Raw genomic sequence first — 25,481 nt, 5'->3', positions numbered from 1 at the left:
CAAGCGGCTGCTGGGCCGGCTCCCGAAGGTACCAGTAGCAACTTTGAGAATCCTCCGACTCTGGGTCCAGCCTTCATGAGCTTGGTTGGCATTACCCTCGCGGTCGCAATCTTAGTCACTGTTGCAAGGCTCCAGAACAACTTTCGAAGATTGGTCTTGGCGGATTGTAAGTCTCACCTCCCTTTAACTTTATCTCAGTGAGTATTGTTGTTTTAGCTAACAAACACGTCCTCGTGCGGTAGACTTTGCCTTGGCCGCCGTTCTTATGTCAATTACGACCCTGGCGATCGAAGCTTCTCGTAAACCCCTACCGTACTCATTTTACTTCTGAACGATGCTGGAAACATGGCAGTATCTCGTCATAGCTAACTAGGTGTTGATTCTGACTAGATCTAAAAACGGCACGTCATATTTGGGACGTACCGGCATGTTTCTTTGACGCGGCGTTCGCTAAAGTAGGTCATTTTCACTAGGGACAGGTCACTGCCTTTCCAAATAGATATTAGGGCAGCCAGCCAAACCAATTGGGAATGCAGCAAAGTTTCTACAGCTGACATAGTGACACTATTCAGAGCGTCTACTTTATTCCCCTCTTTTGTCAGTTGGGGGCATTTTTTGCTAAAGCATCTATCTTCTTGCTGTTTTCACAAATCTTTACCATGCAGCAATCGATCCGCATCGCCATCTGGATCGGCCTCACATTGGACTTCTTGATCTATGGGACGGGCATCGCCATTCTGACTTACTACGGGGCTCCCCACTTGGGCGAGACCTGGCTCGACACCCTTGGCAATGGCCGTAACCTTATCCCGTTGCCGTGGTGGCAAGCACAGTCGGCGCTCAATGTGGCGTTGGACATTTATATCTTCGTACTGCCCCTCCCATCTTTGACGAGGCTTCAGCTGCCGACAAGAAAACGCATTTCGTTGGTAGCGGTCTTTTCGGTAGCACTCTTGTGAGTAACCTCTTTTGCCTTCCTTCCCAGTCTGTGTATCGGTCCCCGTTCGGTGTTCTAACAACACGTTGATCCAGAGGAATTGCGGCGAGCATTGCTTCACTGGTCCCAGAGAGTCGAAGTCACCCACTCAGTCGACACGACTTGGATTGCAGCCATTCTTTCATTATGCAGGTGAGTCAGGGCGTCATGACGAATACCTATTTGCCCTCTGAGCAGCAATTGTGTATCATCGCCTCCTAGGTGCCACTCCACTGACGCAAACAAACAACAGTGTCTTGGAGCTCAATGCTGCTATTATTGTCAGCTCCTCGCCCGCTTTTGCCAGTTTTGCTCGATCGCATATGCCCGAGATGTCGGCCATCAAGTTGTTCCTCTCGAGCCTGACGAGCTTCCCCAGCAAAACTAGGAACCCGGAAAGCACGGCTGCTTCGGGCTTTAAGGCTGACAGAATTCCGCCTGACGGCGAGGACCAGGCAAAATACCACCCCAATCGCCATTACTATGAGCTCAATGAAACATGGGCTTCAGAGCGGAGCGTCGGTGGATCAGTGCGGACAGGTGTGGGTTCCCTCATCGCCAGGTTTGCCTGGAGAGGGTGGTATTGTGCGAACCACGGCCTTTGAGAAATCTGTCAAAACGTCGGCGGTGTAGGTTTGGTCATATCAAGATGGCCACCCGCAAGACTTTGCATGTAAAGCAGCGCTTCGGGGCTGAACTAGTGTTCACTTGTCAGACTTCAGGACTCTCACGCTTCTTGATCTGTACTTTTAGCATCAACTTGCGAATCTGCTGGCCTCTAGCTTTCCATGCTATTATTCCGTGAAACGAAAGACGGCGTTTTGCTGCCATTGCAGCCTAGACACGTAACTATTCTGATGTGAAAATATATCAAGTGTTCATTTGATGATGTTCCTACAGTTGTGCTAAATCGTCTTCATTGCACAGGATAGATTCATAGTCGACATTAAATATGAACTGACTGATCGTGGTGACTCATTCGCATATTCAACTTGATTTATTGAGCATAATATTCCCTTGACCCTGGAAGGTAATCCCTCTGCTCAATCCCTAAAGACCTTCTCTTTTTGTTCTTTCTTTTCTCAAACCCCAAATTTGGTCTGGTTGAGGCTATTTGATCTGGCCCTGTATTTCCCAATGTCTAGTACACTTTCACGTGAACCTTGTTCTGCGAAGCATGGGTATACATAATTGTACATTGACGACGCTCTACTAGTAGTATATCCGGTAGCAAGTGCTTTGTCCGTTGCCTAAAAACACCTTTCCATGCGACCAGAACCCTGTTCAATACAACTTGGTTCCAATGGGCACTCCACGTGGTAAATAGCGGAGATCGCTCATGTAATTGTTTTGGGGCGTTGCAGCTGAGAGCCCTTGAGACCTGAGGCACAAGATTCAGATAATGGAAGGTTTGTGCTGCTTGCAACACCTTCATACACAAATGAACGAGGGGTTGGGGCTACAAGCATACGATGTCCGCTTTTTAATGGAGCACACGACAACATATTCCAAGGCAAAAGCATATTAGGCATCAACGATGCCGGCCTAACTCGGCTTGATTGGTTCCAATAGGTAAAACTTGAAGACGTCACCCAACCTGGAAAGAACGGCAACGTGCAGTGTTTCAACCTTGGAAGGGCACCAACACACAATTGTTCCGCTGGATGGATCACATGGGCATGACGAACATGGCTTCACAGATCTTAAGACGTGAACGAATGAAACCTATCGTATGTCGTGCCAGTCGAGAATGAACTGGTCTCCTCGACTGCCACGCGATTTCAGGCCGTTGAAGCCAGAAAGTGAAAGTCGTGGCGCTGTTATCTTTTCTGAGATTTGCATGGAGGCGCCACAATGTACACGTAGACATTGTACGTCAGCTAAACGAGTTTCCCCGAAGCGCCCAGTTTCGCGAGCCGCAGCGAACCTCGTAGTCTGTGAACTCGGACGTGTCCAATTGCCTAGTCAAAGACTCGTAGGGCTGAATTATGACTTCACCAAGGGTTATTGGCCGTGTCAGCCCGGATTTACGGCGTTCCTATCTGACGCAGGGTCTGTCAGCAGAAGGGCGTCATGGCGGTGTTCATCAGTGAAACATTTGCAAGTGCATCGAATCTGCAGTTGGTACAACGTCTCACATCGGGCGTCCGGTACTTGAGTACGCATGAGCGTAAGAGAATACTGCACCCTGTCAAAAGTGCACCACCAGTCCCAATTTCTGTCACAAGCCCAGACCGAGGGCATCATATTCAAAATGTAACAATAATATGAAGCGAGGTTGCAGTTGCCTGGACTTCAGCAATTCTTGTCAATAGTTAGTCTGCTCGGGGAGGTTCGGCGGACCAGGTGACTCTTCTAATGGCCCGGGTGCGGCAGATGAGTACAGCAAGCTTTCCACAACTGATCAGCAGGTATTAGAAGTGCTGAAGTACGCAGTCGATCCATCAACGCATGACATGTCACACAGTCTGATCGCTGGTGGGCGATTCACTGCTGTTCCAAGGCCGATATTTTTTCAAGCTTTCGGTGTGTTCATTTCAAGGCAACCTCCGTATTTCCGTTTGCCGTTGCGCAGCTGTGCAGAGGCGCTGCCCTTTGTACCTAGGTAGGTGAAGGCAGATGCAGGTGATGGCATTTCGAAGCTGTTGTCACCTGTCATTGCACGGCGCATTTGCGCTTATTTGCGCGGTCCAGTGTGCAAGCCACCAGCCTGAGCCAATAAGACATTGCTAGTGATGCTGGGCTGATGCAGGCTGATGCAGTCGGCCTCCCGCTTTGTCTGTTCTCCAATTACGTTCCGTCCTTCAGCCGTCGGGTTTCTGACGAGGACTGGCGATTGGTCAACTTCGAGCACAACGGTGCCGTGCGGTTCCTGATCTAACTTGCCAAATCACTTGGGGCACAGGATTAGACGGAGGGTGTGGACCTCTGGTTGACGTAAAGCTGCGAATCAGGGGCTTCGACCTTCAATCTTCACGATATATTCAGTCCGGGCGTCGCTCGCCACTCAGGGGGAGTACCCATGAAATCCTATTGTGCATCTGCTTGAATGCTCCCTTTCGCCACCGTCAGTAAATTGGGTGCCCCTGAAATCGCCACCCTGAGGAACCGCTCAATCGAGCTCAGTGGGGAATTTTTGCCGCGAAACTGTGAGACAGCCCCGGAGCGGAACAGAGACTTAGCTGACAGCGTGCACAGGACGAGGCCATGCTGCTGCTGGATACCGCCAGTCTAGAGCTGTGCGAGTTTGGTGGCGATGCACCACCGTATGCCACATTTTCTGCCAAGTGGGAAGACGGGGGCGTTGTGCACGAGGACCTGTGCAGTCCCCAAACGGCGCCGCAAAGACCTGCATTCCAATCCCTGCAAAGAGCGTGCTCTGAATGTCAGAGCCGCGGCTTGCAGTGGCTATGGAATGATGCTGTCTGCATCAGCAGGAGCTCCGGCTCTGCTCTTTCGGAATCGTTGAACTCCTTGGCTGAGATCTATCGGAGGGGCAGGCTCTGCATAGTGTACCTTCACGATTTGCTTGACACGGAAGCATTTGACTTTGACGTGGGACGCGCCTTGTCAAGCTGTTCTTGGATGAAGCACGTTTGGATGCTTCCTCATCTCATTTTCTCCACGGTATTGCATTTCTACGACGCGCAATGGAAAGACATAGGTAGCAAGTCGGAACTTATTCCGGAACTCTCACGGATCACATCAGTCGATGAAGGTGTGCTGCAGGACTCGGGGTCATTGGAGGACTATCCGAATAGTACGAAAATGTCATGGGCGGCAGGGCTGTCGGCGGATCCCGTTGAAGATACCGCATACTCGCTTCTTGCTATCTTCAACGTCAATATGGACATCAAGTATGGTGAAGGTATGAAATCTTTCCTTCGGCTTCAGGGAGAAATCTTGAAGAAGAGCAGTGATTGTTCACTTCTGGCGTGGCAACCGCGACCAAACCAGCAATACCGAGGAATACTTGCCCACTCTCCGTTGGAATATAGCCACCTCAAGAATAAGTCATTGGAATCTCCAAATCTCCGGGGACATTTGGAAATACAGCCCGACGGGATATACATACAAGCTGGCCTCGGTGGCCGAGGCAACGACCTTCTACTACCTCTTTACACATCCCAAGGTCCAACGATGTGGATTATTTTGACACTCTGGGACGGAATATTCGTTCGAAACTGCACAGAGGCCGTGGTTGACGGTGCTGAAATCTCGAATGTCTTCATCAGAAACATATGTGTCAGGTGGGACGTGAGCACCGTTCTCTCAGACAGAATTGCAACGCACCGAGGTGCCCCTGAACGTAAACAGTATGGTCCTCCCTGGATCGTTGATGAAATTATCGACTACTCGCTAACAGACCTACTAGAACTTCAACCGGTGGTCGGTCCAGAGAACCTTCAATCTCTGATCGAATGATCCGACATGATACAGCGAACAGCTACGCAGCATGGTCGGCAGATGCTGTGAATTCTGAAGCGGCCCATACACTCACCGGGGAGGCTGAGGGAGGTAGATGTTCCTTTGGCCTCCTTGGTTGGAGTGTGAACTGCCTTCAAAAAGCTCTCCCTGGGTCGCTCTCACCCTCGCCGTCTCATGCCTGCGGTGCAACTGACGGTGAATCACCGAGGGGCAATCCTGACAGAAAGGGCGATTGGAGTAATCCAGGCTCGCCCCTGGCACTCGAGCCGGGACATCCATTTGCCGCAGTTACTGGATATCTCAAAGCAATCCTGGTGGACCGCTTCCTGGCGATGTGCAATTCCAGGCCTGGCAAGAGGGTGCTGCTTCCTTGGCCGCAAAGGTCTCGCAAGAGACCCAGATTGGCCTGGTCAGAGCCCTACATGGACGTCGAGCTCGCATCCGACTCCGAAGATATGGACACCGTCGTAGTCCACCACGCAAGCGCGAGGGCCAGCACCTTCGCCTGTCCCTTCTACGTGATGGACAAGGCAAGACACGAGCGATGCCTGACTCGGCACAGCCTTTCGACCATCGATGAGGTCAAGGAGCACATGTGGGCGTCGCATCGCCGCCCGAATTTCTGCCCCATTTGCAAAGAGACATTTGCCACAATGAAGGCTCGGGATGACCACATCCGCAGCCGGAGCTGCGAGCACCGGAGCCTACCGACGTTTGACGGCCTCACGGATGGCCAAATCCAGCAGCTGGCGCGACAAGGGTCTCCGCCTTCATCACGAGAGAGCCAATGGTTCGCATTGTGGGATGTCGTGTTCCCCTCAGGCCCGCGGCCCTTGTCACCATACTACTCTAGCACGCAGGAGTTCCTGGTCGTTGCTCTCCGGCGCTTCTGGGAGACCAACGGACGCACCATTATATCCGACTTTCTGAGAGAGAAGGATCTTCAAGGATGGGAAGTCTCAGACGAGGAACGGAGTCTTGCTATTTTGTACAGGGTCGTCCTTCATGACGCTATCGATGAAGTGTATCGGAGGTTTGCTGGAGGTACAATGGACCTGGAGAGAGAACAATGATGATGGAGTGGCTGTGGTGGTCATCTGGAATATACCTAGGTAGCTATATCGTCTTGATGTGTTTCAATATACAATAGTTCTCATTTATGCTTAGTGTGAACTGCTCAAATCTCCTCATGTGATGCTGCGTTTGCTTTCGTGGGTCGCGTACCTCGTCGCCTGAACGACAATAATCTTGGACAATAACTTGACTTGTGGCTTGTGGAACATTTGAACCTTTAGATCTCCCAGGTGTGGAAACTGTAGTTAATTTATTGACATTGTGGCATGCTCTCACTCATAGAGTCTTGACTACATAGGTACATAATTACGGCCATGATATCTTTTGTGAAGGGCAGAATAGGTACAGCACTTGTACCCAACCCAGCCTAGCCTTACCCCACCCGACACCAGCCCCCAAGCGGTCCTCGATCTTTGTTCAATCATGTCCTAGCAGTGTGAGAGAGGTAGCGGATGGCATCGCACTAGTAATCATGTGCTTAGCCTAGGCTCTGCCTGCAGCGTCTCCGCCCGGGTGGCCGCCAAGTCCCAAGGTGTTGGACCCGAAGACTAGTCGTTATCAAAGGGTTCAGACGGCGACCCGGGCCGGGCCGGAGGCTCGAGAGGGTCATCGACATCTCGAAAGTCGAAGATGGAGTCCGGAAAGAGTGCATCCGCCAAGAAGCTCATGTCAGATGCGAATGGCGACAGAGGCCGGCCCATCTGGGTCGTGTTATTGTTGTGTGAATGTCCGCCCGATGGCAGATACCACCCGGGTGTTGGTTGAGATATCCACTGGTTCTGGCCTGCAGCTGCAGCTGTTGGGTGTACTGGTGGCAACGGATCTTCGGTGGCTTGGGCGGGTTGGCTAGGGGCAGACATGACCTCCCACTCCTGGGGCTGTTGCAGGGAGTCGTCCGTTGAACTGATTACAGGGGTGTCAGCGGCCGTTGTGTTCGATACGGCTTCAGGGACAGCCTGGTCTGGATGCTGAGACATTCGCCGGTAAATTCCCAGGAGCCTTTGTGTAATTGTCAGGATGGTATTCCGCGATGCATTTTGCAGAGAAGGGCTGCTTCCTCTGGTAGGCAAAGTCAATTCTCTCCATTGTTCACCAGCCAAAATGTCATCGTTCATGTCCCTTATGCGCTGGACGTCGGGGTGGTCGCTAATATATGGCGAGAATGGGCGGGGAGTGGTGGGGAAGATTATGTCCCATATCTCGAACCACTTTTCGGCCGCCGGGTCGCTTGCACACCGACCGTTCCTGCGTGCACCAATTGTTCGTACGGCTTCGAACTGGTCTCTGGTAAGTCCATGGCGAGGTGGCGGTGGGGATGGTAAGGGTTGGCAGGCTCGGAGTTGGACGTGTGCGCTGAATCGATCCTCAGCTGAGCCGCGCTCAGCCGAGTCCTCTTTGAATTCTTTCCCGCAGATAGGGCACTGTGGTGCCAGCGAATGGGCTCTCGTAAGGTGCAGGCGGACGTCGACGATTCGGTTCAGGGTGTAGTTTCGCAAGCAGTTGTGCCACTCGTGGCGGTCGAATAAGTAGAAGGGGCAGGCAAATGGGCTCGAGGACTGGCCGGCGTCCAGCTTTGGGATCTGTTCGGGCCGTCCTTTCTCGTCATCTTCCCTTCTCTTTCGTTTTCGGCGTTGGTGTCTCGCTGTGTTAGTTGTGTTCAAGCGGGCCTCGGCGGAGTTTGTGGTCCCGCATGCTCTGTGGACAGCCCCCGACCTGCAGCCCCCCGCCGATGGCCCAGCTGCAGGTTCACCCGCACGAACAGAATCGCCGCATGGTGTTCCCCAGTACAGACACCACAGAGTGTAGCTTAGTCGTTGAAGAAAACAGAACAAAGGTCTGAATATCGGCAAAGATACGTGTGCGGTGCCTCTCGAGTAGGCTAAAAATCGAGGAAGCAGGTATATAATGCAGATGACAATGTTGGTCAAAGGAATTGACACTTCTTCAGACACTTTCAGCTGGTCAGACTAGCCTTGCCAACAGTGGTGAGTTCAAGAACCGGGAGCCTTACTAGAAGACAAAGTCATTGTTCGCGCCGGTCAGGTGCCTGACAACACAGCCCCCTCTCAGATTCGAGGTAGCTTCCTCCCGTAAGGATCGTCTATACAAATGGTCTGTTGGAGATCACGGCATTTAAACAAAGCACTCGAGAAGGGAGTCTAGGGAGCGGTGGCATGGGCTGGACAGGGCGTGTTGAGACGTTATCAGGTCCATTCACCAATGACCCACTGAAGGTCCAAAGAGGGAGCCGGGAGAGCACACGGACCAAGTCCGTGAGAAGTGGACGACATTGTCCAGATTATGACAGTTTTGTACTTGTACGCGGCTGCGTATTTCCTGCAGCTTCCTACGCCAGGAGACCAAGGGTGGAAGGCGGAAAATTTGCCTTACACTGATATGTGTGGGTATCTCTGAGTGCATTGCGTTGACTGCGGGTGCAGACCAATGCCCAATGGGATAGGTGTGGTAGGGGCAAATACGCCTAAGGCAGCCAGTTCTCCAGCACTAGTGGGCTAGGCATTTTCCGGTCTCTGCATATCCACGCGTCTGGATTCACTACTCATCTAGGCGGTACTTACCCTGTGGGAGCCAGACAGCGCCCTTGGACACTCGACTATCACCGCGGTATGTCCGAGGGAGAGCTACCGTTAGATATTGAGCACACTCCTGCGTAGTAGTTCCAGGGTGCGCGCACCATGCTCGAGTCCAATCGGTGAGAAGAAGTGACGGACTGGGGCGGCCTCCACCGCAACAAACACGCGCCAGTATCGCACTTCGCTGTTGCCGGAATGTGTCTTTACGCAGTCGTGCAAACGCAAGTGCGTACGGCTCCCGCTTGGCCCATCAGTATGGGCTGGTTGCTTCTCAGAACCGCGAAATTCGCCAGAGTTGCGCAGCTGTGTGGTCGGCTGGGAAGATAAAGACGGACAGGTCAGGGCATTATTTTCGAGAGACCATGGTTCCTCAGTCCACTACAACTCTTGAAGTTCTTTGGAGCGCCTCACTTGTTTCTATTCCCGGGCCAAAATGACAAGAAGCGATCGGTTTCAGCTCACTGAGCGTACCTGTACCCAGCAGGATGCAGGCTCGTCATGCTACACGTCTGAAGCTGTGTAAGAGTCCAGGCCCGCCCCCTCCCCCTCTTCCCCATCCCCAAAACTCTCACACTCAGCGGCACTGCCAGGCCCAAAGCTGACCACTCCCCCGCACCAGTATGGCACATTTCCAAGCCGAAAGCCTCACTCGCTGGCAACAGGACGCATCTCCCCCAATAAACCATCAAATCATGCAGACTGGGTCACCAAGCAGCCGGAAATCAAGAGTTCGGGCAAAGAAGAAGGAAGCAAAACGTACGATATCCGAAGTAGACCGTTTATTGTATTCGGAAGGGAGAAGGTCAAACGCCAGTTAAGGTGGACCGCTGTGTTAGTTGAGAAACAAGTGAGATTGCCATCAGTCTCGGTGACAAGTTCACCACAACATGTACCAACAGAGTTACTGTGGAGCAGTGCCGTGAAGTGGTCCAAGTCCAGGGGAAAAGTATCATGTAAATCTACTCTGTATTTTGTCTAGTAAAATCGAAGATTTTCCCTGTGACCAAGCATAATGTGCGAGATACGGTGTGGAGGGGGAGCACCCTGAAACCGTACGCCAGTGGCGCAGGGACGCGCAGCGGGCGCGTTAGGCTGAATCTGTGGCCGACTACACACCTGTGTACTCGGTCGCCCTGTGGTTCGCCCGGTTGCTGACGCACGAGGACATTTTACACTACGCAGTTGCGTACTTGCTGCGGTGCCGCCCAGCTCCTAGAGTGATATTGGTTCACAGAGGTACTCTTCAACGCATCAATTGTCACGTAGTGGAGTTCACAGGACACTCTATTGAATAATATCGGTCAATATCACCATTGAGAGGTGTATATTACACGATATGTGATTGCTTCAGGCCCCAAACGCATTCCTCTACCCAACAAGGCCCCCGGTATAAGGGAAAGAATTGCTAATTGGCCCGCCAGCCGCGTGTGATGCTCCACTTTGTCAAAACAAGCAAGGCACCAACGTGGGAACGTCGACACTGATCTTCTTGGAGGGTTATCCATGAGTTTCCCAGGTTGACAAGCATCCGAAATACAACAGCAAATATTCTGGACGAAAATGACACGAACACAGCCGCAGGTTGCCAAAGTTGTCCACGGGAGCCGTCCTGGCAGCATTCGACTCGAAGAGCGGCCGCGAATTCCCCCGACTCAATCGCTGGTTCTCATAGCGCCGCGACCGTTCGTTTACGATGCGTTGCAGCCCGGCGAAATAAGACTGATGGACATCAGTCCAAGCCGAGATCGCATTGCGCCGATCCGAGCCATGCTAAAACATCAATCTCTGGGACACGGAACTTATGAGGCCCTCTCTCGCGCGTTGGAAAGTCAGGAGCAACAAGCAACAATATACGTGAACGGGCACCCAGTGACGATCAGCAGCAGCCTTCTGGAAGCGTTGCGTGATATTCGAAGGGAGAGCGAGTCTAGGACACTGTGGATTGATTCCATCTGTGTCAATCAAAAGAAATAGGGAAGAGAGGGATCAACAACGAAGGCGAATTGCGGATATATTTGGCTATGCGACTCGTATCATTGACTGTCCAGGGGACACGAATGGGAAGGGAATTTCCGATGCCGCGATACTCAATCAGTGGCTAACAGCCGGCAAAACATCCAGTCCTCCCATCTGGAACCCAACACTTCTACCGATCGGGGACATCGGAAGTGAGCATTTCTTCGATGTCAATACCAGTCAACCTTACTTTGAGTCGCCACCAGCTCTAACCTCCAGCCCTGGGAGTCCCCAGACGAATTCAGCATCTCCAAGCCCTGGGTCTATCGCAGAGTTTCACTTCCAGGCAACACCCTCCCTGGAAAGTCTTCCGCTACATCGTGGAGATGCTGATTTTTGGGCGCCGAGCCTGCAAGCTTCTGAGGTGCATCAACTCTCATCAGGTGACGAGATACCAGCAAATGTCACCAGCACGTCTCAGCGCAAACGCTCCTTGTTGACTGCGTTCCCGGACGATCTACCGGCTCCCTGCAATCAGAAGATGCAGCAAACGCAGTCCATCAGCGCAGATAACAACGAGAAGGGATTCAACGTAGTCTTTGCATGCCCCTTCCAGAAATTCGACCCGCACAAGTACCACAAATGCCTCAAATACAGGCTCAACCGTATCAAAGACGTCAAGCAGCACATCTACAGACAGCACGCAACGGCCATACTACTGTGCACGATGCTACGAGTTCTTCACCACTCGCGACGACCGGGACGAGCATTCCCGCCGTGCCGATTGCAAAACGCAGCACCCGCCTCGGTTCGAAGGCATAAACGACGACCAGAGAAATGAGCTGAAGAAGAGCTCGCCTAGAGGAAAGCCGCTGCAAGAGCAGTGGTTCGAGGTCTGGGATGTGGTCTTCCCGGGCTGTCAGCGGCCCCAGTCAGCCTTCATCGGCAACTACGTCGAGGAGATGGTCCCCTTGCTGCGTAATCTCTGGAACGAGAAGAGTGCCGAGATCATCTCCGGTGTCATCGACACCAGGGGCGAACGCAATGAGGTTGACGGCGCGTTACTTGCCGAGATCATGGGCTCTGTCTTCGATCGGTTCGAGGCAGAGAAGACTCGCGCGTCACAAGGGAGTAGCATTGAGAGGACTGGCAGTCCAGGCAACACCTCGCTCCAATTCGCGTCACAGGACAGTTCGGACTTCTGCTTCGAGCTCGAGGCGCCCTTTGGTCAGCATGAGTTTTCGCAGATGGGTGTGCCTGATTTCGACACTGGCTGTAGCGTCGACTTGGGGAACTACTACTTCTCCCGTGGCCCTGACTCCTGCGGATGAACTTTGTCTCTGGTTGGCATGGATCTCGCACCTTGATTACACTTCTTAGCAGCAGTTCTCGCCCGTCACAAGTCTCTGAACACGGTATCATGGGACACAATGGATGGAAATATCGTGAGCCACTTAGACCATGTACCGCGTGATCTATCAGCGACACGCAGGGGCTGGTTACTGTGGCCGTACCTTCTAGCAGGTTTGTGGACGCAGAGATTAGCGCGATTAACTCCATGCCACAAATGCCACCCGGCATGTTCTGAGCTACGAGATGGGCCGAGGACTCGAGTGTCACGGATGGGTTGTAAGCAAATTGTTTAAAACGTTGGATCTCAATCAGGTGTGTTTGCTGAGAATTTTGGGTTAGACGAAACAACATAAGTCAGCTAGCTGTTGTCACAATCTCTTGTTATGGGCCATTTTGTTTTCCTTAATTTATTCTCAAGTCACCGAGGCTGGCCCTAGATCTCTCTATCGTGTCATCTCTATTATGCCTCCATATTTTGACGTCTCCAAGTGAACATGTGGGCATGTGTCCAAAGTGATAGAGTAGGAATGAGGCTCAGTAGAGTACGTCTTCAGGTTGCTCGGGGAGAATGGTACATACTTTGTAGTTACCAAATATGAGGGGCAGTAGCTTGCTCTATTGCAAAATAATCAATAGCTTTCATGTAAATGCTCCATATTGAGTTGATGAGATAATGCCTCATAATGAGCTGATTTTGAACTATTCGCGTTTACATATCATTACATTTTGTATGTCCTGTCGTGGAAACACATTTCCTTGTGGTTGAAGTACGTTGCCAATTGACACATCTTCCTGGGTTAATCTTCTCCTGCAGATATCCGATGCTCGCCGTAGAACGCAGTATCGCAGGCAGGTTCCGGCAAGATCCCTTGTCTTGGCGCATTCTTCAGAACGGGCTTCAATCTTCTCGAAATATGTTTCGCACAGAAAGTGTTGACTAACAAGATGGACGAGTGTTACTCATCCACCCATGCTTCACTCATATATTCTTTCTTTTGGGGGGAGGGAGGGGAGGGGTCAGGGTGTCATAGTGCGTGTGTTAGATTGAGTTTCGAGGCAATAATAATGCCAGTCTCAGCAGGCATAGGTATATACATATCTCAGTACTCCAACAAGCACACTCAATCTGACATGGAAATCCTGGTTGTTCTTGTGTCATCTCAATTGCCATGGATCTGAATCCGATGCTTGATTGTCTTCGATTGTGCCATAGGCTGCTAAGCCAATGTTTAAATGCCATTTGTCATATTGCTTCTAAAAGAGTGCATGCAATTTTTTAAAAAGAGAAACGTCACACATCGGCTTTGAATTGGTGAATAACCCAAAATCAAACATCAAGCCAGCACATACCTAGGTATATCTCCGCAAAAGCTTGTTCGTTCTCTTGGCATAATCCTTCTACTTATCTGATAGTGTTGAGATTCATGCTCTTGCAAACAAATGATACCTATCTATACATAAAAGACACCCAAACACGCACAAGACAATACCAATAAAACCGCACAAAACGCCGTGAGAAGTGTAAAGTAGGAAAGATGAAGAGACAGAAAAAAGCAAGGTTTCGAATAGTGTCCATGAGAGGTGAACTGACATGGTTGACATGAGAGGAGCCTCTTGCGTGTAGTGTTGAATGCATTCATTTCCAAACCAACCCAGGATGAGCCTGCATTTGAAATGATGCTTTCGTTTTGTGATTTGTGGTTGTAGCTGCCGTGGCCACTGTGCAGTCTGAATATGCTCCTATCATCTCACAAAAGGTAAAACGACGTCGCGGAATCTTGGGCAGACCAACAATCAGTGTTCATGCCTCTGGAAATAAGAATTCGTTTTGAAACTCTCCTTCTTGGTCGGCGTTGATTCCCTGGAAGATGTCATGAGGCTCAGCAAAGACTGGGTGCTGTGCTTCGATGATGAATTTAGAAGGAGGTGTCAAAGTTGGTAATTGACCACCCACGAGACTGTGTTGAATCTGAGAACAGGTCTCGCGTGCTCGTTTCCCGAGTGAGACCGATGCTTCATCCTCGAGGCAGTCGAATATCGATCCAACCACACCCTCCAGTAGCGGTCGATCCAGCAGCCTCGTCTGGCCTTGTTGGACCCTGGCTAGAATACTAGAGCTCTTGTGGTTCCACAGGCTGCGCAGCAACGGAACCATCTCCTCCATGTAACTGCCCACCCATGAAGAGCTAGGTCGCGGTTTACCCGGGAAGATGATATCCCACATCTCAAACCATTGCTCTTGAGTATCTAACCCGCGGGATGAGCTCTTGTTGAGCCTGTTCTTCTGCGCCTCTGATATTCCCTCAAAGTCAGGAACCTCTAAGTTATCACAGTTCGTACTCCTTGAATGTCCATCCCTCTCGTCGGCGGTCTTGAAAATATCACCACAACGTGCGCAGTAGTAATCAGGCTGCTTGTGACGCCTATACACATGCTGCTTGACGTCTTTGATTCGATGCAACACATACTTCAAACACTCATAGTGTCTGTGAGGATCTTGCTTTTGAAAGGGGCAAGCAAGTTGACTGCGTGGTTCTGCACCGCTGTCTGCATCTGTCTTTGACTTCTTCTTGGCCCGCCCACCATCATTTTCCACCTGGTCAGCTGTGGCGACGATGGAAATGGGTCTTTTTTGAGACTGCGTGACGGTTCCCACACTGGACCCAGTGTCTCTTTCTCTCTTGACCGATTCGCACACTGGGCTTTGCTGTACAAGGTCGGTGTTGTCTTTCTCAGGCATGCTTCCGGCAATCAGCGATGTAGAGTACTCTTGGGAATAGTCCGACTCAGGACTCGAAGACTTGGAACTGAAATAACTACAATGTCACTTCAAACCCCTATCAAAGCACGAATGAATTTTACTCACGTTTCCATTCCGGCCCATTGGGGCAAACCTGGTTCCCAGTCGAAGTGATCACACTCATTCTTGGACGGTAGTGTCATCTCCGTGTATAGTCCATCTGATACAGGAGGCATAAGGTGACCGTAAACATCATCAGGTAACTGGAATTCAAGTGCTCTCTGCCATACTTGCTCGTCGGCTTCACCCGCGTTCTGTGGTTTGGTCGCTGATAGCATCGCTGCCAAGAACGACTGTCGTGCCCGTCTGGATTCCCAGACGAGCAGGAGATACTCTGGGGACGACCAATCGACACGGCAAAAAACCACACGATGCGGCTCATAGTTTTGTGACTTGTTCCTGTAATTCAAAGAAGATCGTGTCGACCCCTGGAGGAAGGCGGCTCTGCCAGACCGAATTTGTGGTCAGTCCTCACATGCTTTGACCTCGCAGAATATTTACGCACTCGCGTAAAGTCAGGCGTCATTGTCAGCCACGTTCTCGGACGTAGGCACTCGTTGGCGTAACATGAGAAGGGTGTCCCACGTCAATCGTGGATCAATACTGCACGCACATGCGTACTGATTCACATTCAGCCTAGCAACAATGCAGGGCCCCCCGGGAAGGGGGGGGGGGCTTTAAGCAGTGTACGTACTGGCACAGCCTGGAACCGTTCTCGCCAGAGCTGGGCATCAATGTTTCGCATCGAGGGTACTGGACCTTGATGGACATGTGCATCATTGCATCCAAGCGATCAATATCTCAATGAGCCATCAAGTTGGACTAGTCACAGAATGTAAATTTCATAACCTCCAATGAACAGGACTGTATTTCCGTCCTCGTAGTAGTTTTTCCGTCCCATCTTATCCCCGCAGCCTATCTCTACTCCGAATATTACAGGAATTACATCAGACAAGTATGGCGGTGTAGCCCCACACTACTCCTGCAAGCTTATGCTGCTCTACATATGTACCCGCTGTTTCTGCAACCAGCCCGCCAGAGGCCCTGCATCTGGCGTCGCCTCAAGAGATGTATATTAATTTGACCTCGAACCAGCCCCAGAACCAAAAGACCTGTCAAATTGGGATACGGTTCGTGCCGCCTCGGTTCGCCCCTGCTGCATCCTGTAGCTAACTGGATTCTGGGGCCACGGCCCAGCCAGGCGTCGGTTGAGAGTAGAGGATTGATCGCGCTGCCAGTCATTCAGACGCGCAGCCTGCATATTCTGTCTGTCTCTGTTTGTCCCCAGAAGGGCTTGGTCAGTCTGCGCTCCCGAGGGTGTGACGGTGGGCAAGTGGGCTTCGGGGGGTATACGCAGTGTTCGCCGGCCGTGCCCCGCCATTTGTGGCACTCTCACTCAACTGAAATGTGTAGACCGTGGGCATTATTGATGATGGTGATTGTTCGTGGAGTCATCAAGAAGATTTATGGAAACAGGATTTACGAAGAGGTCTACCGCAAGTCATTTTATGCTCTCGCAACAGGCTCGACTACGCACTCGCGTCCGACTTTACGCACTCGCGACGCATTCTACGCGTGTGCGAAGAGTAGAGTCTCCACATCAAGCTGTTTTTGAGCGTGAAAGCTTATGGAGACTTCACGCAAGTGCGCTCGCGCTGGCCGCTGGGGACGGTGAGGTGGGCTTGGGCCCATGAGCGTGCGGAAGCAGGACCTTGTAGCACGGCAGTTGGTTTTTCTACATTGCTCTCGCGCATGGACTGCTGGGTCGCGGACGACAGGGACCGGAGACTACGATGGTCTGCGAGGGTGCGCCTGCATTTCTGACATAGCCCACTTGTATCGCATCGGGACGGCCACTGCAGCGACACACGCGCAGCCTCGAGACAACTCATCATAGCCTGGCGAGGCAAGACGCTAAGATGCAACTGGATCATCAGGCCAAGTTCCATAACCAGAGCCTTCTATTCCTTGTCCTTCATTGAGGCTCGAGGTCTTTCCATACGCCTTTGCGTACGCGACTGCGGGTTTCCAGGGGGGTTGCAGCTCAGCGGATGAACGACCGCACCATTCCGTCCATCACCATCCTGCTTCGGCTATGGCAACCGTGATCTTCCATCGGGACCGAATTCCAGATTTCTTTCTGTTCTTTTCGATTTCTCCTACTTTTGCAGTCGTGACCAAGAAGCACCTGACTTCCTGGCCCGAGATCTGGGCCGCTGGACGTCTTCGCCGGGCGGCAGGCCACAACACCGATATCATCATCCGGACTCGCCTCCCAACTTCACGAGCAACTCAATCACTCATGATGTCCAACCCTTCGTCGCAATGCGTCCATCCGTCCGACAAGGTTGTTTCGGAGAATATGATCGCCTCGCTAGGTCGCCTGCCGCTTGAAGTCCTCCTTGTCCTTGCCCACTATGCCTCGGACACCGGACCCGAAATTGATCTATTCCGAGAGTCTGATCCCAGAATTGTGCTTCCACACGACCTCTTGAATATCAGTCTTGTATATCGGTGGGCGTTGCACTTGGTTCCGGTAGTTAAGGTTGGCCCTGTCTGCCACGCAGGCTACGCAGGGCAGATACGCGCCGGGAATGGCCCGGAGAGGTCCGCCAGCGGAGGCTGCAATCGCAGTGCGGACGGCTTCGCTCTCGACCCGCTGGATAAGGGTTGCAGCCGCTTGAGCCCGCGGCGCTCGGGGCGAAAACGCGGCAGTGACCCTCCACCACAGCCCTCGAGAGCATCCTCCAAGAAGGGAGCAGCACGCACATTCGCCTGTCACTTTTACCTTCACGACAGGATCGGACACAGCGCCTGCTTGAACGTAAGGCTGGCAAGGTTGAGTGATGTACGCCAACACCTCCTGGAAAGGACGCACAACCAGGTCGTGCATTGTGCCGTCTGTGGCACGACGTTTACGGGGCGCACAAGTACGGAAGCTAGAGGGCGACGGGATGAGCACGTCCAGGCTGCAACATGCGAGCCGTCGTCATCTCCGTTCAACTATCCCGGTATCACAGAAGACGAAGACCGATCAATACGCGAAATCGCTCGCAACACCCGTACGGCGGACTACACTGGGGTCCGGCGTTGGTTCATGATATGGGACTGTCTGTTTCCGGGGGAGCCGCGCCCAGAGTCACCATTCCTGACAGATGTCCCTGACATCCAACGAGTGTTCGACTGGGCGGGTGCAATTTTCTCCGACAGCGACCGCTGGCTGGCGTTACCCAACGAACCATGGACATCTGCTATGAACCGCGAGGAACGGAACGCTAGAATGTCCAACTTCATTCAGTCGTTCATTGCAGAGGCCAGGGATCTTGTGGAGGAGGATTCAGGCCCTGTGGAGGATGACCATGCCAGTGGAGCCGATAATTCCTCGTACGTCAACGTCGTCAACGTCGACATCCCAGATCCATCCGGTGCGACTGAGAATCTCGCGGTAGCCTCTTTGGCGGCCAGCTTCGACTCCAACCGTCCCGCCGATGCTTTAAGTCGATCGTACCTCGACCTGGGTTCTGCCACCGGATCAAGCCAGGCTCCCAACCCACACACGCTTGGCCCCATGGTGCCCAGTACTAGCGGACAGCCTGCTGGAACGGCTCCAATTCCATTTCGCTCTCTGAACCACCCCACTGTGGATGTGGCACAAGACATGCAGCAACATGCAGCATCTGGATCGGCCTCTAGCCTGGATGACCCCGCTCTTCCAGCTTTTCAGGACTCCTCAGCTGACGATCCGGCCATCAACCCCGACTATGAGTGGTTCAACTCTCTCAATGGCTGGGACAACTTTGGCAATGATGAGGCCGGACCAGGCGACAACTACGCTCCTCCGGATGAAGATGAGCTTGGAGGCCGCCATTGACGACAACCATGTTGTCTGCACCAGAACTCCTTGCTTACCAGGTCAGTCTCATTCTCATCCACCCCAAGCAATATCACCTCGGCTAACATCGATGCAGTCTGTGAGGTGTATACAGGACGGGAACATATTTCGTTATTTGCCATAATTAGTGTCGGTGCATTCCCCATGCCATCATGTTGGCCAATCTACCATTGGCATCAGGAAAGGACTTGGGCACCACTTTGATTCCTGATTGATTGTCCCTGTGCACAATGCCTCGTTTTTCCTTCACACCACTCAATGCACTCGGTTGAGTGAGGCTTGAAAATTTGGCCTTAACTCAGCTAGGCCGAGAAATATCGAAGAACGTGCAGAGAGTGGAACGGATGTGATTCAATGCAACTTTGTGATTTCTAGTTACTCTCTCTGTCCCTTTGCCACTTACAGTTACTCTCTCCCTTTGCCATTTATCGTTACTCTCTCTTCTTCTCTCTGTCACTTTGCTATTTATAAATACCCTCTCTGTCTTTCTCTCTATCCCTTTGCAATTCACAGAGCTGTGGTTGTATTATACAGGCATAGAGTCATCCTTAAGCCAGAATATAAAGTTGATTTCGTGCCGTGGAAGCCGCCTGACACAATTTCATGAGTATAGGAAGCCTACTCCTTCCTGTTGTGATGCTACGTGAATTCTGGTCCTTGCTGCTACCCACAAAACAATACTATACTTGCCGGAGGATATTCAACAGCAGAAAGTATCGCAAATCATCTTCGTGCTCAACGTGTCCCTGTCAGTCGCTGAAATCATCAAAGATCTTGTCCACTACGTTCTCCACCACAGCATCATAGATGGCCTGCAACTTTCTTTCTTCGTTCTGTATCCTGTAGCTCTGACATTCTTTCTTCTGGAGGAAGGTTGCGACAGTGTCCTCGCCACTCTGCATCCAGAACTGCCGGAAAGCACAAACGCTCAACTCTCGCTCACTGGTGTAGAAAGGCGAGTGCGGGTGCTCGATCTGAGGGAATATAATGTCCCAGACCTGAAACCACCGCAATTCCTCTGGCAAAGATGACCGCTCCTCCCTGTTGAGCCTATTGTCTTGATCATCCGTGATCCCTTCAGGAGGGTTTGATGTATTCAGATGGCAAGTACGCAGTCGAAGGTGCATATCCCGCATTCTGCCCGATGGAAACTCTTCTTTGCACAAGGGACAAAAGATCGGTTGACGATGCTCCCATAGAAGATGATCCTTGACGTCCTCGATGCTAAGGAGATGATGCCTCTTCACACACTTTGTGTACTTCTTATTCCGGACGTAGAATGGGCAAGCGAAGAATCTTGCTTTATTGACCAGAACTGTTTCCCCATCGTCGAAATCGGAGGTTTGAACAACTCCAAGATGTTCAGATGACTTCGTGAGCTTCGGCCGTTTCCGAGTCTGGCCCAGCCACGGAACGAAGGATCTTTTAGGGGGTTTCCTTTGATGGCTGCAGAGATATTGTTCGATCACAAGATCGGCCAGCTCTTTCGAAATTTGAGCCACATCTAGGAATTGATTCCCGGTGGGAGTCGATCCATTAGAATTCATCAGACCGTCAGGCCCAGACTCCACTGCTGTGCACACGGAATCGCTGCACAGACAATGGTTCTCTGCATCGCTAAGAACGCATTCCTCCAGCAAGCTTTGAGCCTCCGAGGTAGTTGCATGCACCGATGAAGGTCTCACAACACTACCAAGAGCATCTAACGTACCATGCACTGAGCTTCTCTCTTGATCTGACCAGGCGATGTGGTCTTCCTGTGACGCGGCTTCGCTAAATGACTGCGAAGGGGCGCACTGGGCAGTCATTCCACAGGCCTCAGCCGAGGGCTTGATGCTGCCCGTTCTGTTGTTGGAGTTGTAGTCCATGACGGTCTCATTCGATCTTCTTTCAGGACCAATATCGGACGGCTCAAGGGAGCGAGGTATGTCCGCCTCGACAAGCCCTTCGGAACCACTGATCTTCCTAGAGACATGGGCAGTCACGTCTCGCTTGATACAGATTCTCCACCGCTCAAGGCTCATGGACTTTGATAGGTCCCACTCTACCCGACCGCCTTTTCGTACAAAGCAGCCATTCCACTGGGAAAGAGGAATCCAGCAAGTCGAGCCATCTTCTCCTTCCAATGGGAGAAACAAGCTGCCCTGTGCTCTGCAGAGAGATGTCTCGATGGTGATACCCGCACAGTGGATCTGAGACTCTCCGTCGATGCGCAATTGTGTCGTGGGACTATTTCGAAACCGGCTAAACCAATCCGGAGAGTGTGCGAAAAGCCCGGTGTACTCCTGGGCGTCAAGCGTATCCCAAGCGAACAGGGAATAGTCGTCGGTGTCCATTAGAATATTTTCCTGGAGTCTGAGAAAGGCCTTACTTCCTTGTCCGTATAAAATCGACATACTGATATCGAATAATCCGAGCAAAGCATAAGCGGAGTCTTCCATCCGCGGAGCTGACATGTGGGAGGCCCATGACATTCTCCTGGCGATGGAGTAGTCCTCAAGGCAGTCCGAATTCTCCAAAACAGGTTGGTCGATTCCGATTATGGACGACAGAAGTGGAATCAATGACCTCTTTGTTCCGATCTGGTTCCAATCAGACGAATATAGATATGCCACCCGTGGAAAGATGATTTGTGGGATCGCCCAAACGTTCTTGATCCAACGACATGCAGCCAGCCTCTCACGAACTGCTTCATCATCTACGAGCTTGCAATCAAGATCCTCCAGGTATATGATGTTGTATTCACAATCTCGATAGATCTGCGCCAGGGAATTGATCGCTTCGGACTGGGCCGCGCAAGATCGTTTGTCCACGCATGCTGCGAAATTCCAGAGCCACTCAGACCCTGCATTCCGAGCTTCGCCACAGGCTCTTTGGATTATCTCGGTAGTTTCCATATGTATATGTGCGAAGTCTTCAGATGACGCCTCATTTTGCTCCGTGACGTGTGATAAGATCGCGTACGGAGGGGTAGAGCTTGTGAATTCGCGGCGCTGAAGGGTGACCACGTTGATCAGCCACATCTGCGCATGACAGTCAGTAATCTTCTCGGTGCATAATTTGGTGACATATGATTTCACCTTCTAGGGATACGTTGGTTTGCCTTGAACTTGGAAAATGCAATCGATTCGTGATCCAGTTCTGAGACGGCACGGATACGCGTTGCGATTGGAGAGGTGGCGATAGAGGGAATTGAGCAGAGTCTGATGCAGAGTTTCCGTAGTTTGACTGGTGTTTCATCATAATTGAGGATGAAGTAAGCGGATCATGTAACCGCAGAGCCTCAAGACATTATTTCCATTTTGAGTTGAGAATATATACAGAGGGTGAAGTCGCAGCGCACAGATTCTGCGATTGCAGTGTTCAGAAAGACGTAACGGCACATTTGTGCATGTGCGGGACACCAGCCCCACCTTTGTGCTCTGAAAGGGTCAGACAACCAGGCCGAAACCCTGATAAGGCAGTAGTCCTACTCCTACATATGCGTTTATCTACCACACAGATTGGTCAGTGGTTCGGCCAGAACCTGGTCGGCTAGTAATGCTTCAGGAATGGCCCCAAAGGAAATGACCATAGGCAGGAATGGGCAGTGTGTCTGGACAGCCGCATCAGGTCGCCTGGGCTTCGCAAATCCACTCGTTCTGGTTTAATTGTATCATCTCGAGGCGGATGGCCGCATTCTCTGGTGACGGTGGCCCGTTGACTGTTTTAATACCTTGCGGCTCGGGCACCAGTGCCGCTTACAATCTGGGCGCAGCGTGGGCAACACGCCATGCGTCAGCGCCCTTTGCACGCTGACGTGGCCGAGCATGGCCGAGCATGGCCGGGCATTATGTGAATTACATTCCAATAGTGCACTGTTCATAGCCTGCACTTGAAATGCAAATTGCACAAAGCCGAGTACGTGTGCGCTGTTGCGCCGTGCGACGGACCCCCACGGCCTCCTTTGGAAAAGAAACAGGTTGCCAGCTTTTTAGGCTGCGGCAAGCTCGCCCGAGCATGTGAACTTTGAATTTCATGTTGCTTTACAGCCCAACTTGTGAAAATTGACAAGTTTCTCGGCCCTTGTGATGCTTCGGGTACGAAAATGACATCTGATCAGGCGACCGTGGTGAAATGTGTCATAACTCAGTTGGGCCGAATCAACCGCCAGTTGACCGCCTCGGATAGCAAACGAGGAGAAGCAATGACGCCCTGCATCGCATAGGACAGTCTTATTGGGCTGCATGCAGCAATCCAGATGAATACGGGATGATGGTTTTGGGGCACCCGGGCCTGTATCGGTGCAGATGCGATATGCATGGAAAGCTCCTGAGTGAGTCATTTCAAATTTCGCCAAAACGTGCGTGATGAGTTCGCATGGTTCAGATCACTTTATGAATGTATAGGTCCGTATATACAGTTGTATGAGAGGAGATACAGGGAAAATATGCGAGATGGTTCAACATTCCTACAGTTGGCCAGTGTTTCCAGGGATCGAGAGCGTGTTGGGTGTGATGGGAGAGTCTGTATTTCGCCGACATTTTCATGGCTCGTGTCATCAGGTCATGGCTGGAACGCTGAATCTAATTACATGACGTTTTCTTGTTGCCGAGGGGAAACAATTCGCATGAAGGAAACACGTGGTGATTGACAAGTAAAATAACAGGACACTTTTCTCGTTCTAGTTTACGTCTAATTCTCCCCACGTGTCATTGTATATGTTGACCAACGGCAACTTCGCGGCTCTAGAAACCAGAAGCAACCGAAGGTCTCGAGTAGTTCCCAAACTCTCTGCCTTGCCTTTCCCGTCGCAGATTGTCAAACCTTACGCTAATGTTGGCATTCTCTATCGTCGTTCGTTTTACATTATTGTATTTACTCTGCTCGTATTGGCCCATGCAAATACTTCTCAAGCTGCTATTAGTAGTCCTCACGCTTTCCTGGCCAGCAAGACTATTTCGATTACAACCTTCGACAAATGCTTGAAATACAGAGCCCAGAGCCTTGGCTTGAGCAGACTTTCAAATACAACACCCATGGTATAGCATAGAATTGCGAGGAAGACATCTCTCCTATCCTTGAGTCTATTGATTGGCCAAGTCAATTTCTCTAATCAAGCCCAGGTCTTTGATCAGTCAATCATGACAAGGCCAGTATGTCAGGTATACGTCGAGTTAAGGATTATGGAGACCATAATGAAGACTTCGGAAGGTTGGACATCACATCGTATTACTAATTAATGAAAGCTTTTCCTAACATGCCTGCCTAGTGTACTCTAATGCTCCAATGCACACGATCGTGACCTTAGTCAATATTCTCAGACTGGTTTCCAACCCTCAAGAAACCCTCAAACTCATCGCCCCTCAGAGGAGCCGTCTCATTGGCAAGCAGCCGGAAGGCATACTGATCGCGGCCGTGCGAGTCCTTCTCCACGGAGTAGGCCCAGGTGACCTGCCCGTTGACGCCCAGGAACACGCCCGGGATCTGGTCCTCGCCGGTCTCGGCGTCGTAGAGCGCGAAGGGCGCCAGCGGGTAGCCCGCGACGGTGTATCGGTACAGCAGCTCCTGGTTGTCGACGTCGGCCTCGAGCTTGATGGGCGTCCACTCGAAGCCGCTGGTCTCGGGGTTCTGCGCGTAGGTGGCGAGCCCCTGGATGCCCGAGACCGCGAGCTCGGTGTACTTGAACTGGGGCCAGGCGACCGTCTGGTCCGAGACGATGGCGACGCGGCCCCAGGCGGGCAGGTCCGCGGGCACGGGGGCGTGGGTGGCGTGCTTGCCGTCGACGGCGGCGTTGCCCGTCGAGGAGGCGTAGATCTGGAACACGGCCTCGCAGCCGTTCTGGCCGACCTGGTGGGCGCCTGGGAAGGTCTGGCATGTGTTGGGCAGGTCCTTGACGACGACGTCTGGGACTGCGGAGGCGAGAGCCGCCATGAGAAGAGGAAGGGCAGTGGTTTGCTTCATTTCGGGCTGGTGGGCTGGTGGACTGTGGGAAAGGCTTGGTAGGTAGGTGAGTTTATGGAGAAGAACGATTGATGATGATGAGTCTCTACCTCGAGTCCTCTTTCACGGCGTCGCATGGCCATATTTATATTGATGTCGAATAGGCAGAATTCGGTAGCGCAGGCATCACGACAAAATTGGCCCCCATTCCATGAGCCTCCAGGGGTTGTCGGTCCAGCTGTCCGTCAACCGTGACATTTTTGGTAGTTTCCACGTGTGCAGCTCGTGTAGCGTCTTGGTTCCGGAGAGGACGAGAGTCTAGGATTTCCTACCAGGTCAGCGTTATGCCTATTCAGTGTTAGTTATGCGCTTGCTAGAATAGGAGTAGACAAATTGTCCAACCAAGAAGGCCTGCAAGGCCATCCTTCGGGGCTTAGTAGGTAGCAGCGAGAAAATACAACGTTCAAGCATGACTCAGAACATTGA

At 51.8% G+C, this 25,481-nt stretch overlaps 7 protein-coding genes across 7 annotated transcripts; 3 read left to right on the top strand and 4 right to left on the bottom strand.

The window, feature by feature from the left end:
- Positions 1 to 659: 659 nt before the first annotated feature.
- Positions 660 to 6,477, top strand: INS49_013299 (uncharacterized protein; the record flags this gene model as incomplete). The annotated part of the gene is made up of 4 exons (XM_043173998.1): positions 660 to 955; positions 1,230 to 1,494; positions 4,175 to 4,833; positions 5,613 to 6,477. 4 exons carry the CDS (start codon positions 660 to 662, stop codon positions 6,475 to 6,477), a joined length of 2,085 nt encoding a protein of 694 aa, XP_043020943.1.
- Positions 6,478 to 7,026: 549 nt separating this feature from the next.
- On the bottom strand, positions 7,027 to 8,251 carry INS49_013298 (uncharacterized protein; the record flags this gene model as incomplete). Its single annotated transcript, XM_043173997.1, has 2 exons — positions 7,027 to 8,120; positions 8,239 to 8,251. The coding sequence occupies 2 exons, from the start codon at positions 8,249 to 8,251 to the stop codon at positions 7,027 to 7,029; spliced, it is 1,107 nt and encodes a 368-aa protein (XP_043020942.1).
- A 2,381-nt stretch (positions 8,252 to 10,632) lies between these two features.
- On the top strand, positions 10,633 to 12,359 carry INS49_013297 (uncharacterized protein; the record flags this gene model as incomplete). The annotated part of the gene is made up of 3 exons (XM_043173996.1): positions 10,633 to 11,009; positions 11,194 to 11,704; positions 11,766 to 12,359. 3 exons carry the CDS (start codon positions 10,633 to 10,635, stop codon positions 12,357 to 12,359), a joined length of 1,482 nt encoding a protein of 493 aa, XP_043020941.1.
- A 1,823-nt stretch (positions 12,360 to 14,182) lies between these two features.
- On the bottom strand, positions 14,183 to 15,459 carry INS49_013296 (uncharacterized protein; the record flags this gene model as incomplete). Its single annotated transcript, XM_043173995.1, has 2 exons — positions 14,183 to 15,188; positions 15,248 to 15,459. The coding sequence occupies 2 exons, from the start codon at positions 15,457 to 15,459 to the stop codon at positions 14,183 to 14,185; spliced, it is 1,218 nt and encodes a 405-aa protein (XP_043020940.1).
- A 1,817-nt stretch (positions 15,460 to 17,276) lies between these two features.
- Positions 17,277 to 19,052, top strand: INS49_013295 (uncharacterized protein; the record flags this gene model as incomplete). Its single annotated transcript, XM_043173994.1, has 1 exon — positions 17,277 to 19,052. The coding sequence occupies one exon, from the start codon at positions 17,277 to 17,279 to the stop codon at positions 19,050 to 19,052; it is 1,776 nt and encodes a 591-aa protein (XP_043020939.1).
- A 770-nt stretch (positions 19,053 to 19,822) lies between these two features.
- INS49_013294 (uncharacterized protein) lies at positions 19,823 to 22,096 on the bottom strand (the record flags this gene model as incomplete). The annotated part of the gene is made up of 2 exons (XM_043173993.1): positions 19,823 to 20,148; positions 20,785 to 22,096. The coding sequence occupies 2 exons, from the start codon at positions 22,094 to 22,096 to the stop codon at positions 19,823 to 19,825; spliced, it is 1,638 nt and encodes a 545-aa protein (XP_043020938.1).
- A 2,263-nt stretch (positions 22,097 to 24,359) lies between these two features.
- INS49_013293 (uncharacterized protein) lies at positions 24,360 to 24,986 on the bottom strand (the record flags this gene model as incomplete). The annotated part of the gene is made up of 1 exon (XM_043173992.1): positions 24,360 to 24,986. One exon carries the CDS (start codon positions 24,984 to 24,986, stop codon positions 24,360 to 24,362), a length of 627 nt encoding a protein of 208 aa, XP_043020937.1.
- Positions 24,987 to 25,481: the final 495 nt, after the last annotated feature.

Source organism: Diaporthe citri, assembly GCF_014595645.1.
Source record: "Diaporthe citri strain NFHF-8-4 chromosome Unknown scaffold_7, whole genome shotgun sequence".
Taxonomy (NCBI): Eukaryota; Fungi; Ascomycota; class Sordariomycetes; order Diaporthales; family Diaporthaceae; genus Diaporthe; species Diaporthe citri.
The sequence above is the reverse complement of the archived record's forward strand: the minus strand, read 5'-3'. Positions and strand labels throughout refer to the sequence as shown.